The sequence below is a fragment of the Buteo buteo genome, chromosome 25 (genome assembly GCF_964188355.1).
Source record: "Buteo buteo chromosome 25, bButBut1.hap1.1, whole genome shotgun sequence".
NCBI lineage: Eukaryota > Metazoa > Chordata > Aves > Accipitriformes > Accipitridae > Buteo > Buteo buteo.
The window spans coordinates 7653997-7670448 of NC_134195.1; the positions used below are offsets into that span (position 1 = coordinate 7653997).

At 43.5% G+C, this 16452-nt stretch overlaps 1 protein-coding gene across 1 annotated transcript in view; it reads left to right on the forward strand.

Annotated features, from left to right (window-relative positions):
- Positions 1 to 16452, forward strand: part of AFF3 (ALF transcription elongation factor 3) — a 383003-nt gene that overhangs the window by 290100 nt on the left and 76451 nt on the right. Inside the window, exons 10-11 of the mRNA XM_075057215.1 lie at positions 43 to 94; positions 15156 to 15196. Of these exons, the coding sequence (XP_074913316.1) occupies positions 43 to 94; positions 15156 to 15196 (93 nt within the window). The remainder of the gene's footprint in view (positions 1 to 42; positions 95 to 15155; positions 15197 to 16452) is intronic.

The following is a 16452-nucleotide window of genomic DNA, read 5'->3' on the forward strand; positions in this document are numbered from 1 at the left end:
CATTTTGGTAAATTATAATTTATTCTACTGCTTGCTTTCCAGAATGCTAGAAGATGACCTCAAGTTAAGCAGCGATGAAGAAGAGAATGACCAGGTAAGAACCAGACAACTAACATGTCACTTGTAGCATGTTTCATGTCGAGACTGAGCTCCTGTGAATATTTTGCTAATGCTTTTTCAAAACATACATAAAGGTTATCAAAATACACGGCAGTACTGTAACTGGAGTAACAGATGTTGCTGCTCGGAGCCAGCCCGTGTGTGCTAACTGCTGGATTGGTGGGGAACGGTCTGCAGTGCTCTTGATTTATTACCTTGATGTGACCCAGAAGGTTTTTGTATCAGTCTCCTTCTGATTTGATTTTGTTTTGTTTTAAAAAGCGGCCAAGGAGGGGAGAAACAGGAATTGTGGATTAAGGGTTCAGGCCAAACCTTGCAATCATGAGCTGGCCCTAGGGATGAGCCACTGGGCTGCTTATTATGTCTTACCTGCCTAGAGCCTCGCTGGCATCCCCCCAGCCCTCGCCTCTCCTCTGAGCATTTTTGGTCCTGTCTCTGTGTGGCCCATTGTCATGGTTTAACCCCAGCCAGCAACTAAGCACCACGCAGCTGCTCACTCACTCCCCCCCCACCCAGTGGGATGGGGAAGAAAATCAGGAAAAGAAGTAAAACTCCTGGGTTGAGATAAGAACGGTTTAATAGAACAGAAAAGAAGAAACTAATAATGATAATGATAACACTAATAAAATGACAGCAGTAGTAATAAAAGGATTGAAATGTACAAATGATGCGCAGGGCAATTGCTCACCACCCGCCGACCAACACCCAGCCAGTCCCCGAGCGGCGATTCCCTCCCCCACTTCCCAGTTCCTAAACTAGATGGGACGTCACATGGTATGGAATACACCGTTGGCCAGTTTGGGTCAGGTGCCCTGGCTGGGCATGAGAAGATGAAAAATCCTTGACTATAGTCTAAACACTACTGAGCAACAACTGAAAACATCAGTCTTATCAGCATTCTTCACATACTGAACTCAAAACATAGCACTGCACCAGCTACTAGGAAGACAGTTAACTCTATCCCAGCTGAAACCAGGACACCCATGCATGCTAAGAAAGCTAAGGACAGCTGAGAGAAAGCCTTGGCTGTGCGTTTTGTTCACTCCATAACACAGCAATTAGGGCATTTGCCTGGGTTTTAACAACCCCAAACTACCTGACTAGGAGCAGATATGTCAGCCAAAGTTTTCCATGTGTCAGGACAGCTGGGTTTTGTTGGCGGGGGGAGGTGTCTCCCAGTTTTTCCTTAAAACATTGCTGTGTTTTGTCTAAATAATTAAGTACTCACTAGAATAGGGCTGGATCTTGACTTTCCCATGGCTGGCTGAGTGCCTCGTTGCCAAGCGGTGCTATGCCATGCCCTCTCCTCCTCAGTATACTGACATGGGCGTTTTGGTTGGGGATGAGAGGGCAAGAGCCACTTCCCTTCCTTCTTGCACTAAAATGCATGTCCTGTGCCTTCGCTGGTGCATAGGAGGGCAGTACTGCCCCTGGTTGCATCTCACAGATGGATCCAGACCTGTTTATAACTTGGGTTTCAAATGCAATTATTTCAGTCAAGTGTAACTGGAGCTATCTAGACTTCTGAAATTCAGGATCTTAGACAAATAATTCTAGGTATGTAGGCATGAAGCTTTTCCAGGGTTTTCTTTAACTCTTGTTATTAGAAGTCTCTATTTTACAACATATTCCAAACAACAGGTAAATCAAAACCTCTTGATATTTATACTAAATTATTATTTCATCTATTTTGAGCAAAGCTTCTTGGTGTTAAGAAGATTCAGCACATAGATTCAATTATCTACATATTTATACAATTTCTTTTTGTTTAATGTATTTCATCCTGAAACACTTCACATTTAATTACTCTTCTTGCTCGTCTAGATAGTTTAAAATACAGCACATAGACAGCATAGGGCAAAGTAAAGTGAGGGACGGAAGGGATGTCTGAAGAATAACAATAGCACACGGAGGTGCTGTGGTACTTGCAGCAAGGGGCTGGGTGGGAGGGGAAGGGTGAGCCAGTGGTCAGGAAAAATGGTTTGTCCTTCAGGTAGGAAGGGAGATGGGATCCCGCGTAATGGATGTCAGTGTGGAGCAGGCAGAGACAGAGAGCTGAAATTCTAGTTTGCTTCATAACAAGCAGAAAAGGACATGGGAAACTGTATATTGTGCACGAGATAAAAGAACATGAGTAGTTTTAGGCAGAGAAAGGTTTGTGGAAAAGTACTGCCGTGCACAGATGGCACCTTTGCTTTAGCACTACCACTTACAACTGTTAACATTTTTCATGCGCCTGGATTGCTCAGTATTACGTGTGCTATGCAAGGTCTTCGTTCAGTAACCAGAGCTTTAAGGTACAGCTGATACAGCCTGGGTCCTTCATGTCGGTCCTCGAACAAGCTCTACAGAGCCAAGACAGAGTTTGCCACCCGCGCAGCAATGAGCAGAGCTGAGATCCCATTACTCATTTCTAATCGTCACGGGCCCTAGTGTGAGCAACCTTCGGCAATTACTTTGTGATTTAGTCTCCTTTCCTAGTCACTTTTTTTTTAACTTGACTGTACAGATAAAAATCTCCTGGAGGCACAGACTGGCTCCTGCTATATGAAATGCTTTGCAGAACCTCAGCTGAGACCTGCAGGTTTGCTTAACGAACAATCCTAAATAAATATGCCTGCTGGATAAACAGAACACTATGTTTCCATCTACCTAGCAGGAAAAAGGCCCAAAAAAGAATAACACAGAGCCCTTCTGCCAATAAATGCACAGATTACAACGTGGATCTGTGTCTAAATGTCAGTGGGAGAACCCATTTCCTTTTACTTCCTAATTCTGCGGCTCTTTAATCTCAGATCTCCTCCTCAGCTTGAGAACAGGAAATAAAGAAATCAAAGATGAAGAAACAGGAACAGTATATGAGTGATTCCCAGATACTCCTTGTGTCATAAATTAACCTTTGAGCAATCAGACTCACTTAAGTAGTCCAATTTCTCAACGAGCTGAAGATGAGCTGTACAAGAACCAGGAAGCTTTTCATTTTGCTAATTTCTAAATGGGGAAGTTTAGGGGAAAGACTTCGAAAACTTTGGAGATTTTTGCATTTGCGTCTGAAATCACCAAGCAGCGAACAGAAAGTTTCTGAAGCAGTGCAGAGAGGGACAGGTGCTTCTGCACTCCCAGGGCTGGCATTTGGAGGGCTGTGACTGACCCAGGGAATGTGAGCCATGGATGAGGGAGGCCAAATGCAAGACAGAGACATGATTAAGAGCTTCGGGACCTGCAGCAGGCAAGGCATTCCCAACCCTTCCCTCCGCGCCAGCAATTAAGGTAGTGAGATTCACAGACCCAGGAGAGGCAAAAGAGGCTGGGTTTGAGCTGAGTGTGTGTGCGCCCATAGTAATTACATTATCCACACATATTAGTCTCTTAATTTTAATTACATAAATGTATTTTTCCTCTTTAATGAGCATAGTTTATCCATTTAAACTGATCGTTTCAATTTTACAGGCAATGATCACAGGATCTAATATGCAGGGGGAAAATTTCCTGTTGGCATATTTTACATCACGCAGATTGAAGAAAATATACTTTTTAATCCCCAATCAATATCTGAAGAGCATGCAATTAACAGATACCAAGGTAGTTAACATAAATCTGCAAGTTAAAGAGCCAATTCATTTTGATTTATAACACATAGAGTAATAATTTCATCATCGTCTCTCCCAGAAAGCATCTGAAGCTTTGTAGCATGAAGATGTCAAAATTGTACTTAAGATTGTTCGGAGTACTGAATTGTAGTGGTTATTGCCTTTTGGTTCCTTGAAGTGTGGCATAGCACATGAAACAGTCCCCATTATAATACCCTGCTCTTCTCCGTAGAGGTCACTGGATAACTTAAATCAGTCTTGGGTGAAATATTAAAAGGAGATTGTCAATTGTAATACGAACAATTCTCTTTTTTTCCCTCTACTTGTCCTTTTACAATATGAAAATTTTGTAATAGAAAGTAGTTCCTTTAAGGGGAAAAAGATCCCTGGCATCATTTGTGCAATTCACGTCAATCAATAGCCAAATAAATTAACTGACTGCTACGCATACATGGAATAATAATCTAACATATTTTTGCAACCCAAGTCTGCTTCCTTGTGTGCATTTTTTCTGCGCGGGATCAGGTTGGTTGCCGCTGAAGTTTTGTGGCTGTGAAAATTTATTACCCACAGAGTCAATCTGCATTCTGGCTGCCAAGTCTGAATAAATAGAGTCATTGTGCTTGTCTGGAATATGTAACCAAAGTTCATCGAGTCAGCTTGACTTTCACATCCCATGGGATTCATAAAAGCCAACACCCTGGTATGTGCTCTTGATTCCTGCCAAAATTTTGCAAAATTGTATAAACAGAAGTTGAAGAAGCAATCAGAACACACTCCCAGGGACATGGCTCCACACTCCAGCCCCTGCTGTATCTCGAAAGGAAAGACCCAACTTCAGTACTTTTTTTTTTCTTTTTTTAAATAATCGTATGACTATCCCCCTGTGGCAGCAGGTACATGCAGGGGCTGAAGACACCCTCTGCACACAGTGCACGGGGAGGCAGTGAACAGTCCTCTCAGGTTCATTAATTTTACTCATGTGCCCTGCACCGAAGGCAGAGGGAAGGCAGCGTTTGCCTGCAAGTGGCTGACCTCCTTAAGAGGGGACAGGGACATGCTGGCCCTGCAGGGTCTGAGCGGTGTGAGCAAAACCGGCCCCTCCGCAGGCCAGCCAAGACAAACAGAAAGCCCTGGACCTTCACAGGAGACCTCGGGGGAAGAGCAGCCTTGAGAAAGTTCACCAGGAACAGCTTCGGCGCGGTAAAATAAAAGTCTCGGCAGCCTGGTCTGGCTCACCACCCAGATCCCCACAGGGTGACGGCAGCCCACCCAGCCCAGTGCCACCCTGGAGGACCCATCCATGCTCCAGCATCACCCTGGACACGGCTGAGCCGGAAAACTTGATGCTAATTCAAGTTAACACCTGTAGCTCCAGTGGGGACGTATGTGCCTATGTTTCCTCCCTGTCACGGATATGCTGAGGGATGCCAGGGCTCAGCACTGGAAATGCATCTTTCCGGCAGGACTGTCTGCAGCGTAGGCATTTAGGACCAGCCAAATCCATCCTGTTGTTGCAAGAGGACAAAAGTCCATCTACGTGGTCAATGGCAATTGGTGTGGCCATGTCCCTATGTAAACAGCATTAGGAAATTATTCGGTTTTTTAAGTCATAAAATCATGTTTCATTTCTTCAGTGGTAGCCAGAAACAAATGAGAAAGAAAGTATGTAAAAATAATCTTTTTAATAATGTGTAGGACTTTTCCCTCTCACTTCTGGATGTGGACTGACAAATCAACAAAAAACATTAAAATTATCCTGAAGTGAACAGTCATGCATCCACCTTCTTCCAGAAGGAATCGTTTTTTAGTAGAGTCTTTTAAGCACTACTTCTGCATATGAAATGTAATATTCTAGCTGATTTGAAGCCATCTGTAATGAATTTTGAAACAAATTGAAAAAGGGGCAAAGCAGATACAAGCTTTCCTTCCATAAGACCTCCTCTGTTAGGATGGCACTTTCTGAAGTCGAAGATCAGCCAAGCAGAGTGCAGTCAGGTACATCTAGAGAGAAGAGATATATTGGGAAAATTATAACATGCCACTGCATAGCCCTGTTCATCATTAGAACTATTTTTAGGCAGTGCTAATTGCATTCACGTATGCCATGTCCAAATATTTTAACCACATTAAATCATTTTAGTGTTGTGCTCCCTTTTATTCACCTCTTCATCAGTGCAATACTTGATGCTTGATCAGAAGGGAAAATGAGTGAAAAAGGAGATGAGAACACTCAGCCCTGGAAAAAAAAGCACAGAACCTGCATCATTGCTGCAAATGAATTTCTCTCTAAAAAAATGCCCTGATAAACTTGGGAAAAAAATATCTTTCTGATGAGAATTTTCTCACTCCACTGAGCACAGGAAACTTATTACATGAAGTCTGGCCACATGTGAGTCTGACTGCAACCAAAACTGCACAAAGCAGAGATAAGCAAAAGTGGAAAAATTAAGTTTTGGGTTAAGGAATAGCTGGAACTTCAGGTGGTTTTGTACTTAATCCAAAGACTCTGCTCAGCCCTCTGTCACTATAACGTGAGTGCTTTTTTAGACCAGTGGAATAGCCACAGTAAGAGCCTTACTTAACTCGGGTAAGTCCATTATTTCCTGTGTATTAGAGAAGCAATCCTTTTGGTATCCAACTCAACTAAAATCCAGAGTAAGATTTAAGCCAGCTGAGCCAAGCTTTTTTTTGTGGTTTGCCAGCTCTGATTTTAAAATCTCTGTGACATCTAAATTTGCACTTCCACAAGGCATGACAAGAAGACCAAGATTGCCTCACTGAAACTGTCAGATGAAACAAAATAAGAGCTCAGTCTTGCCCTGCCAAACTTGGCTCACATCACTGCCTATCTTACAAAATCAGATTCAATGTCTGGCATGCAATGGCAGGCAGGATCAAGCTCTAAATTTGAATGCCACCACCATGAATGACAGTGAAAAAGGCTAGAGATCAGATTGGCTCTTGGACATGCACAAAATTTGGGAAAATGCAAACACGGCACTCTGATCTCCATGCTCCTCAGAAGCAAACCTCTAAAAATAGACTGGAAAATAAACTTAAAATACAAGGGCATCTTCCTTGTCTCTTCATGTGGATGCCATGACTATGCTGAGTTTTAGCTCTAGTTAGTCTCCAAAGCCTGCCCTTTTCCACTGGTGTCACCTTTTTCCAAGTCTAACAGTTCCTCTCTGTATCTACTGTAACTTCCCTAACCCCACCTTCTTGAAACCTTTGGTTGGTGTTTTTTCCCCTTGTGATCTGGAAGTACTGTACGAACGTCCGTTTTAACTGGTGTGGCAACATGTCCCGATGCAATCAATTCATCAGTGTCGGCTAATTTAGGGTATAAAGCCAGCCAGGCTGGCTTTCTTTTGTCCCTGTCTCCTGTGAGCCCTTCATCCCACATGCTGCTCCTCCTGCCGCAGAGAGCCCTGGCTGAAGCCAGCCACCGTCCCCGGGTCTTTGCCCCACTCAAGCGTGGCCACGACGCATCTGTTTGCCTTCAGGCAAGTTCATTCCAGCGTGCCTGTAAGAGAACGCTTAAATAACCGGCAGTCACAAATAATTTAGAGCACAAATTAGTGTCGTTTGTAATATTGCAGCTATTAAAAGCTGTAAGAGGAGAACATACCCCGCTTGCATCTCTCTCACACACACATGCACGCACACATGCACGCACACGAACACAGACCCCCAGCCCCTCTAGGAGCTGCCTGTTGCTCTCTGCAAGGCGGAATGTCAAGCTCACTTCGCTCCCCTTGGCCATTCAGCTCAGGCTGGGGTGGTGTCAGCGTCAGGAGCTGTGTTGAAGGAGACGTGGCGCACAGAGATGGATGACAGCAGAAACAGAGAAAGAGGCAGCTGAGAGCATGTCAGAAAACAAAAGGAACATGAAAAGGGAAAGGGATTAAGGGAATAAAAAAGAAATGAATGAAGAAAATAAATTGGGGGGAAAAAGGACATTATGTAGGGAGTAGCAGCTATATGAGAACATGATGAGAAATAAGGAAAAAGACCCAGCAGCCAATCCATCAAAACTAGCATTTAAGAAAAAGGACTGGGGAACCATTGCCACAATTTCTTCTGCATCTAGGATGAAATCTCTCTCCTTTGAAGTCAACGGGAGTTTAGCCACTGATTTCAATCAACTTAGGATGTTATCCCCCATCTTCTTTTTTATTTCCTAGCACAATCCAAGCAGATACTTGCGTAGTAGCAAATGCATCATAGTCGATTGGCATAGCACCTCCCTGGGCAGAGTTACCACCATTTTGGGAATGCAGGCTTGTATTTCCCCTATTTTCACATATACGGGCTTTTAGAAAAATTCCACTTTAATTTCTGAGCTTTCAAACTTCCCAGTAAATCTTGTAAAGCTTGTGGCACAAAACTGACATCTTTTGCCTGCCATATCCTAAGTGTAAGCAGCATTTCAACCAAGTTACCATTTCCTGGATAAGGCAACTACTCCTGTAGAGACGGAGGAGGTTTTTCCAAGGTGACCACTGCTTCGCTTGCAATGACTGAGACCTTCCTCCAGTGTCACTGAAAATTAACCATTTTATTAATGTAAAGTACCAAGGACTTTCCTTTTGCTCATCTCCACTGAAAAAGATTGAAGTTAACTCATCTGCGTTGAAACCCTGCATCATTGTTGGGGCCAGACTGCAGGAGAAATCTGAACAGATGCAGGACAGAAGATTCAACATTTAGAGATATATAAAATTCTCTGTATGGTTAATACCCATGCTGATTATACAGCAATTTGGAGATCCAAATCGCTTAACAAGTATTAACTACTTAATACAATGCCCCTGAGAGGTATTTAGGTAGAGCTAAGCAAGAATTATTATCTCTGTAGAATTGACAGGGAGACTGAGACTGAGATGTGGCTTGTTTGAAGCCACATTGCAAGTCAGCTGCAAAGCCAGGATTAGCGCTTGGGTCTTTCACTCCCAGGTGCCATGTTCAAGTCACTAGACTGTGCTGCCCCTGAAGATTAATAAGGATTAATGGACAAAGGAGAGGAGAAAGAACAATGTACACCAGAAATATAACAATGAAACTCCAGGGTGAAAAATGAATACTGATGTGTTGAAAGGCCTGGAGAAATCATGAAATCCAGAAAGGGTTTTATAGTTTCTTAAAAGATGTGGTTCTGATGATAACCAACTCCAACAGGGGAAGAAAGGGAGACCCTTTTAATTCTTACAGCCTGTTAATCTTAAATAAATATCAACTGGACAGTGAAAATCACATTCACACATTTATATTGCAAATTTACAGAGAAACACTCAAGCTGCAGATTACAAGTGATTTTAAATCCCTCAGAAATCCACACTGGAAAGCAATCCTCAAACAAAGCCCCTAGGAACAGTGAGGAGTACAGAATAATGCAGTGAGAGAAGGCACATTAGGGATCACTAACGATAAATTGACTCACCTGAGCATCTCGGACAACTTCTTGTGGCCACAAAACATTCACAGGCATCTAAACAGGGCAAGTCTGTAGGTGCGAGAGGGTTTCATTACCTCTGTTTTGAGCCCTGATGAGAGCATCATTGCAACCCTGTGCAGCTCTGCACTTTTCAAGGAGAATACTGAAAACTGAAGAGGGTTTCAAGATGAGGGAGAAGGATGCCGAACACATTTGGAAAACATGCCTTGGAGTGAAGGATATCGATGCAATGAACTGAGCTTGTCTGGAGCAGGGCTGGTGGCTGGCTTGATCACAGTCTGTAAACACCTGCACAGGGAGAGGAGCTGTGAGGCTGGAAGGCAGCTCCATCTCACAGGCAAAGGTATAATGTGTAGCACAAGAACATGCCTATAAACAGTTGGACTAAACTCACATCTTAACACAGAAGGTGAAAAACTGTGTTTGTGGTTGGACTGCGGTGGGTTCACCATAAGAGGATTATCCAGAAGTTTTGGTCTAGGTCCACAACAGCTCCCAGATCTGAAGCAGAAAAAAAGCTCTAGAGAGCCCTGTTGCCCAAGTTATGGGATGCAGTCAGGTCGTGCCCTTCACAAAGTTTTCTTCCTGGCTTCACTAGCTTAGGAATAAACTGCATTTAAGCTAAAAAACAAACAAAACCTTTGGAAATTAAAACAGAATCAACATGGAAGACATACGAAGAGTGAAACGTGAAAGATGACAGATATAAAAGTATTTGTTCTGGTCTGGTTCCCAAATGGCAGTATATAGTAGTGACATCTTTCCTTAGCCCTGGCTTGGAGAAAGTGCATCTACAGCTCACTAACTGCAGTCCAATACAGGGTGACATCCAGCAGTCTGGGTGGTTGCTAATACGGGAGATGCTGACTTAGAGCATAAATGGTTCACTGCACAGTTCCAGGGCAACACCTACCACCCAAGGAAGACAAAGAAGATGCTCTGGAAGCAATGCAATTTACTCATGCACAGGTAGTACATACATTTCACCAAAGAAATGGTTCAAATTCTCACCTTGTGTACACCTGCGCCATCTCAGTGAAGTCTCTGGTATAACTGGTGTAACTCCATACAATTGCTGTAACTGAGGTCTCTCGTGATAACAGCGATTAATCCACAGCACAGGAAAAATGGAAAGCAAAATGTCTGAATCTGCCAATGGTCAATTCATTGGCTTTTATTTGCCAAAGTGTGCTGTGGGTGAGGTATAGGAAAATGCATCCACACTCAGCCTGCAGTGCCTCCAAGACACTCTTCCAAGCCCATCAGAACATTGTTTGGTAGTTCTCATTTGCTTCTTATTCAAAAATGCTTGCAAGCCCAGCAGTTTATGAAGCAATTCTGTTCCAAACAGATTTAAAAAAGAAAAGAAAAAAAAAAGGTGGGGAGGGGGGGTCGATTTCTGGGGACCACTCCTAACACTCCTGTATCTCCAGCTCAACAGCTGTATTCAACCCTTTCTGCTCACTGCTCAGTCCCAATTACAATGAACTAGCTCACTGCTCAGTCCCAATTACAATGAAAGTATTTAATTTCCTCTTTGATTTCCCTTCAACAACAGATTGCAACTTGTGACACTTCAAGTAATTTTGGTAGCTCATTTAACACACGCTGAAACCTGAATATCTGCTGATTATGTTCCCAAGCTCTAGCTCATTGCAATAAAGGATGGAGAAAGGAGATGCAATCTCTGGAGATTGAGAACCTGAACATGATTACTGCTGGCTGAAAACTTGTTTTGTCCCAGTAGTCTTGGGGTACAGTTAGAATCTTTCATGAATGATTAATGAACTATAGGCAGATCAATGAAACTGTGCCTTAAAAGTATCTGTAACCAACTCAGATGGGGGTCAAAGAAGTCTAACCAGCCGGTATGGTGTCATTTGCAACTCTTGATGTAGTGAAACAGAGTAATTCATCTCATTTACTGTGGCTGGTTCCTCTAGCCCATATACCTGAGTCACCTAAGTGATTTTTTTTTTCCCTTCCCTGCTTCCTACTCAGCATTAAAGTTATTATGTGGTGGGCTGGCCTCCAATGTCCGTGTTCATATGGAGGAGAACTTTCCTCCAGCAGTAACCCCACTGATTCCAAGAACTGAAAATTCAGGATTATACTCATTACTGGTGAACACGCTCAATCACTTATCAAGAGAATATTAAGCTTCCCATAAAGCACTTTTTAGTGGTAAATCTTGGAGATCTTTAAATTCCATCAGCAATATCAAACTTCAAAATTATTTCTTATCCCTAATTTCTATAACCAGCATACTCACTTTCAGGAATAATAAAGACTGTAGAACATATTCTCGTCTTTATTGATGGATGACTACTTGGCCTCAGTAAAGTTGTTAGTGATGTAAAATAAAATGCAAATTAAATAGCACAATCAAAATCAAGCTATTAAAAAAATAGTCATGCAGGCAGTATATGATACTAAGTACCACCCTTTTGCTTACATTGTTACATACATAATACCAGCATATTAGAAACATAATAAATCACAGAAAGCTGTTTCCATAGCTGGGAGTTTCTTAAACTATGGGTCATGACCCTCCTTGGGGATCCAAGAATAAGTTTGAATGGAGTCACAAAAAAACTGTTAGCGAGAAGCAAGGGCAGATATTTCCCCCTAAGTTGAGCAGCCCAGTCCTCTAGCAGGGGAACAAGAGAGCAGACTGTAATTAGTGGCTGCAAGTATTTATACTTGCTAGGGAACTGCTAACTACCTTTAATTACAACAGCTCACTTTCTCCAGGAGAGGGGAGCAATATAGGCTCGAATTAAAATTGCCGGATAGCTGCTAACTGCCTTTCATTGCAGGCAATAGATCTGTTTCTCCAGGGAGGAAGAATAAACTTGTGACTGGATCTTATTCCCCCATCATTTAGAAATGGGGCCATTACCAACTTAGGGGGTCACACAAATATGCAATCAAACACGGTCGTATTTTCACAGTGTAAGAAAAAAATCAATAGTCTTATTTACAGAATGTGCGACCACCAAGCAAAGAGCGAAGTACCCCATGCAATCTGCATTGCGTCCTGGTGAAGAAGGACATTTATTAAAGGACTTAAAATGAGAGGCTAATTGAAAAAGTAGAATGATCTCACTGAAAAGCACTTGTACATTTCTCTCTGCTGCCCTGCCTGTCATCTGAACCCACTTTCTTGCTCAGACGGGATCACCTTTTCAAAGCTGTCAGCAAGTGGGTGTACCAAGATGGAAACTGAAGATTGGTGCTTGCGGCTGCGGTCCAGCACCACATGGCCTGGCTGGGTTAGCAAACCAAACAGGTCAAGGCAAGAGTCCTTTTCTCTTCCCTCTTGAAGGCAGCTTTCATCAAGACTGGAAGAGAAAGTGTCCAGGTCTTCTCCCTCTCTCAAAATTAGGGATTTTAGGGAAATACAAGAGTGATATGTACCCCACATCCCCATGTTATGGGCTTTCAGTGTCACCAAAGTCCATGTTTTCTTTCGTGAGGTCTCTGTAAGGTCCATGGGGCCTGTGGCTACAGAGCAGCTTGTCTCCTTCAGTGCCTTCTGGCTACTGCAGTCACCATGTCACCCTGCTCCAGGGGTGCTCTGCAGCTCCCAGAAGGGAATGAGAGCGATGTCAGGGGAAAGTGACATGTCACTGGTGGACATGCCCTTATCTTAGCAGCAAAGGTCTCTGCTGCGTGCTGCCCTCACGGTCCCCTTCCCATTCTCACACCGCATCCTGCGATGTGACACCCTCTCCCTGGGGAAGCAGCTCAGAAAAGGGACCCAGGTTACAAAGAACCTGGGGAAAAAGAAAGAAAAGAAAAAAAGAAGGCAAAAAAAAGAAGGAAAAGTGTTATTTTTCAGCTGGATCCGTTTTCCAACCTGTTGAATTGCGCAACCACATGAGCACTTGTGGTGACCTGAGCCAAGGGTGGGAAACTTTAGAAGTGGCTTGAACAGCACTGCCATGTAGTGGCTGCTTCTGAGGAAAAGACTGGCCCTGGCTGCTGGTGGGAGAGAAGGAGAGGTGACCCGAATGGTGTCTACACAACTTGGCCACGGAAAAGGGCTCTGATAGTGAGACGAGGCTCTTGAGTTTTGCAGGCAAAGGCATAACAGGGCACAGGCCTCAGCATCGAAGCTGGGCAGCTTGAAACTCAAAATGGCCATACCTTCCTGCTAGTGAGGGTGATCAGGCATGGGAGGAGATGAACTTGCACTGCCCTGGGGCATTAAAGAGGAGATTAAGCTGTAAGACGTTCTTAAACCCAGGGGTTGGGTCTCTCCTGCATTTGTGTGCAAGAAGTGGGATGAAATTGTCATAACGAGCCCCTTGCAGAGGAAAGAATAAAAATGGTGCCAGCCCACTGGACCGGAGAGCAGCTGCTCCCCTTAAAGCCTGCCCCATACCCAGTGGCCTGGATGGCACTGTATCCAAAGGGCATGCAAATAGAATGACGTACTGGAGACAGTAAAAAATATCAAGACTGTCCATATTATTTTCCTAACACTAAAAACCAGCATGTTCATGCCATGGGCATACTCTCACTGAGCTGCTGAGACTTTCCCAGCCCTTCCCACGGGTTCTCTGCCCACTGCAGAAAGTCAACATTGGAGGAGAAAAACCCTCCTGCGAGACATGCCACCTTATCTGCTGACAATTTGGTGTGTGATACACGGGAAACTACTTCTTCCCAGGGAACCCAGGAGGCACAAGTTATTCCAGAAAGTTCAGAAATCCTGCTTCCAAAATCAAGTAGAAACTCTTTCCAAAGTGTTTCTGCACTCCTTTCAGATCTGCAGCGATCTGCTCAGGGGATCGTTTCACACCTTTCTGTGAAATGCTCCATAACTGCAACTGCAAGTCAGGTTTTATCAAGTTTTTCTTTGCAGCCTGTCAGCAGCATTTTGACTAGCCAGAAGGGTTACCTCCATGCTCTCTGGTGCTGAGCGGCATACCTGCAAGCCATGTGGCTTGTTCAGGAATAGGGATGCAGCCCCCAGCAGCCTGAGAAGCCAGGGAGAATGGTTTCAAAACATATTTACTGGTAACTGCAAAGAGAAAATTGATGTTTAATTCCCTGCCCCTTGACTGTCCATACTGCTTAGCCTTGTGTCCCTTCCGTGCCAGGTGAGGCACAGCCTGGACATGTACGGCTGGGAAGGGGATGCACTGGGCAGCTCCAAGTAGAATGGAGGCTTTAAAGTAGATTTTCAAAACATTATGGATTTCATCTTTGCTTAGCAGCTGGTTACTGTGCCAAAGCCATGAATCACACCACTTGAAGTGATTGAAGGAGGGGAAAGAATAATAATAATAAAGTGGCAAACTAGCTCAGGGATAGGCTTGGGAGTCCTATTAAACTTGAGAGGCTACAATTTCTATTCCCAGACCTGCTGGTTAACACAAGAACAAGCACCATGCTTCCCCACCCCATCCAAAGTGTTGTACTAGGCAAAAACTGAGGAGCAAACCAGCAACAGGTCAATCCTGTACTGTGTAGTCAAAAGTTGCCAGAAGATTAACGTGGCAGCGCTCATGAAAAGTCTGCAGCAGCTCTGGCAAGCTCTGCAAAATTTATATTTATAGCTACGGGTTTCATCGCAAAAGGAACCAAATACGTGATGTTTGTTTCTGTGGAAGAATGGGAGGAGACTAATGGTAAAGGACAGGGAGTGGGAGTGTGGAAACGGGGAGAGGGGAAGGCAGAGAACCGAGCCCTGCTGAGTTTTCAGGGACCCGCAGAAAAAATCTAGAGTAGTTCAGACCTCAAATACCGTGCGGTGCTTTGACAATCTTCTGGTTTATGGCATACTTAACAAAGTGTTCTTACATTTACTAGGCTGGAATGTCCATTTGACTATAGACTCTCTGCTACTTTGCTCGTACTTTAACATTTTGGACACGTGACAAAAATGTGTGTAACGCATTTTTTAAAGTGTTGATTGTGCTCGTAATTTTCAAGTCAGAATATAAAATAAACATCTCTGCCCTTTCTTCCAGCAGGCAGCACAGAGATCTGCTCTCCGCGTTCTATCTGACAGGTACATTTTGTCATTTTTATGAACTATAAATTGCTTTATGAAACGTTGAGCCCTATTTATTGTGGCATATAACTCATAATCGGATTTTGTCCCCAAAGTATCTGTGAACTGGGATGTTAAACATTTTGCATGCTTGGATTTGTCATGCATGTGTAGAGTTTATTACTGCAAAAATCACAGTCTTGTTGTATTTCATACAGAGTATGCAGAATCCCTTGTTGTGATACCAAACGAGAGATAAGAAACTTACTGGAGAAGGCATGAATGATGCAGTAAAGTCTGAGCTTTAGAGTTTGCTGAGATATATCTGAGCTCGTTTTTCAGCAATAAGTACTTCATTTATTCCGAGATGTTCTCTTCTGACTTTTTCCAAATCTTTTCCCTGGGAATTACTGTTCTTTTGATGAGATTCTCTGTATGTTTTATGCACAAAAACAATGCCCTTTTTTTACCCCTTAAGTTTTGAGGGATTGGTATTTTGGAGGAATTTAATTCATTTTTTCACTACTTCTGGAACTGCAGCAGTGCTCCAGGCAGATAAGCTGGGGACCAAATCCTTAGACAGTGTTCAGGTTTTACTCAGCCCTTTTTCAAGCAAAAATCCATTAACTTCAATGGGAAACTTGCCCAAGTGAGGAATTCAGGATTTGGGCCATAGTAAATGTTATAGTTGGGCTGTAGGTCTACACAGGTATTTACCTTAAATGACTTTTATGAAAGAGGATTGATTGAAATATAAGGTAGCTTTCTAAGATGGTCCTGATTTCTTTTCCAGTTTTGGGAACAGGGGGAGGGAAGGGGGAGGAGAGACTGTACATTTTAGTGCCTGTGAAAAAGAACTAGCAGATTTACATTTATCCACAAATGAGGTACTGTGTCATGCAGGCTGACACAGAGTAAATTTCCCCATGCCTTGTTGGCAGCCCCCTCTGCTCCGTCTGGCCCCCCGCCCCCCGCCTCCCTGGGAATAAGCAGTAATTGACTCTGGAAGCCAGCTCAGGCCAGGATTTCTCCAGAGCAGAGCCTGTCACTTAGGCTGAATTATATGTTGTGCATGGATGAATAACATTTCTCTCTGCTCAGGGGCTAAGACCGCCAAAATTATCGACCTTCCCCCTCCACCCAAGTTTCCAAACACCATTTTGTTTAGAATTTTTTTCACCCCCTTAAGGAAAAAAATTCCCAGAGTGAAATGTATGGGATGCGGGTGAAATCGCTGATGTGGTTGTAGGGCACACAAGTATTTGCTGTAACTG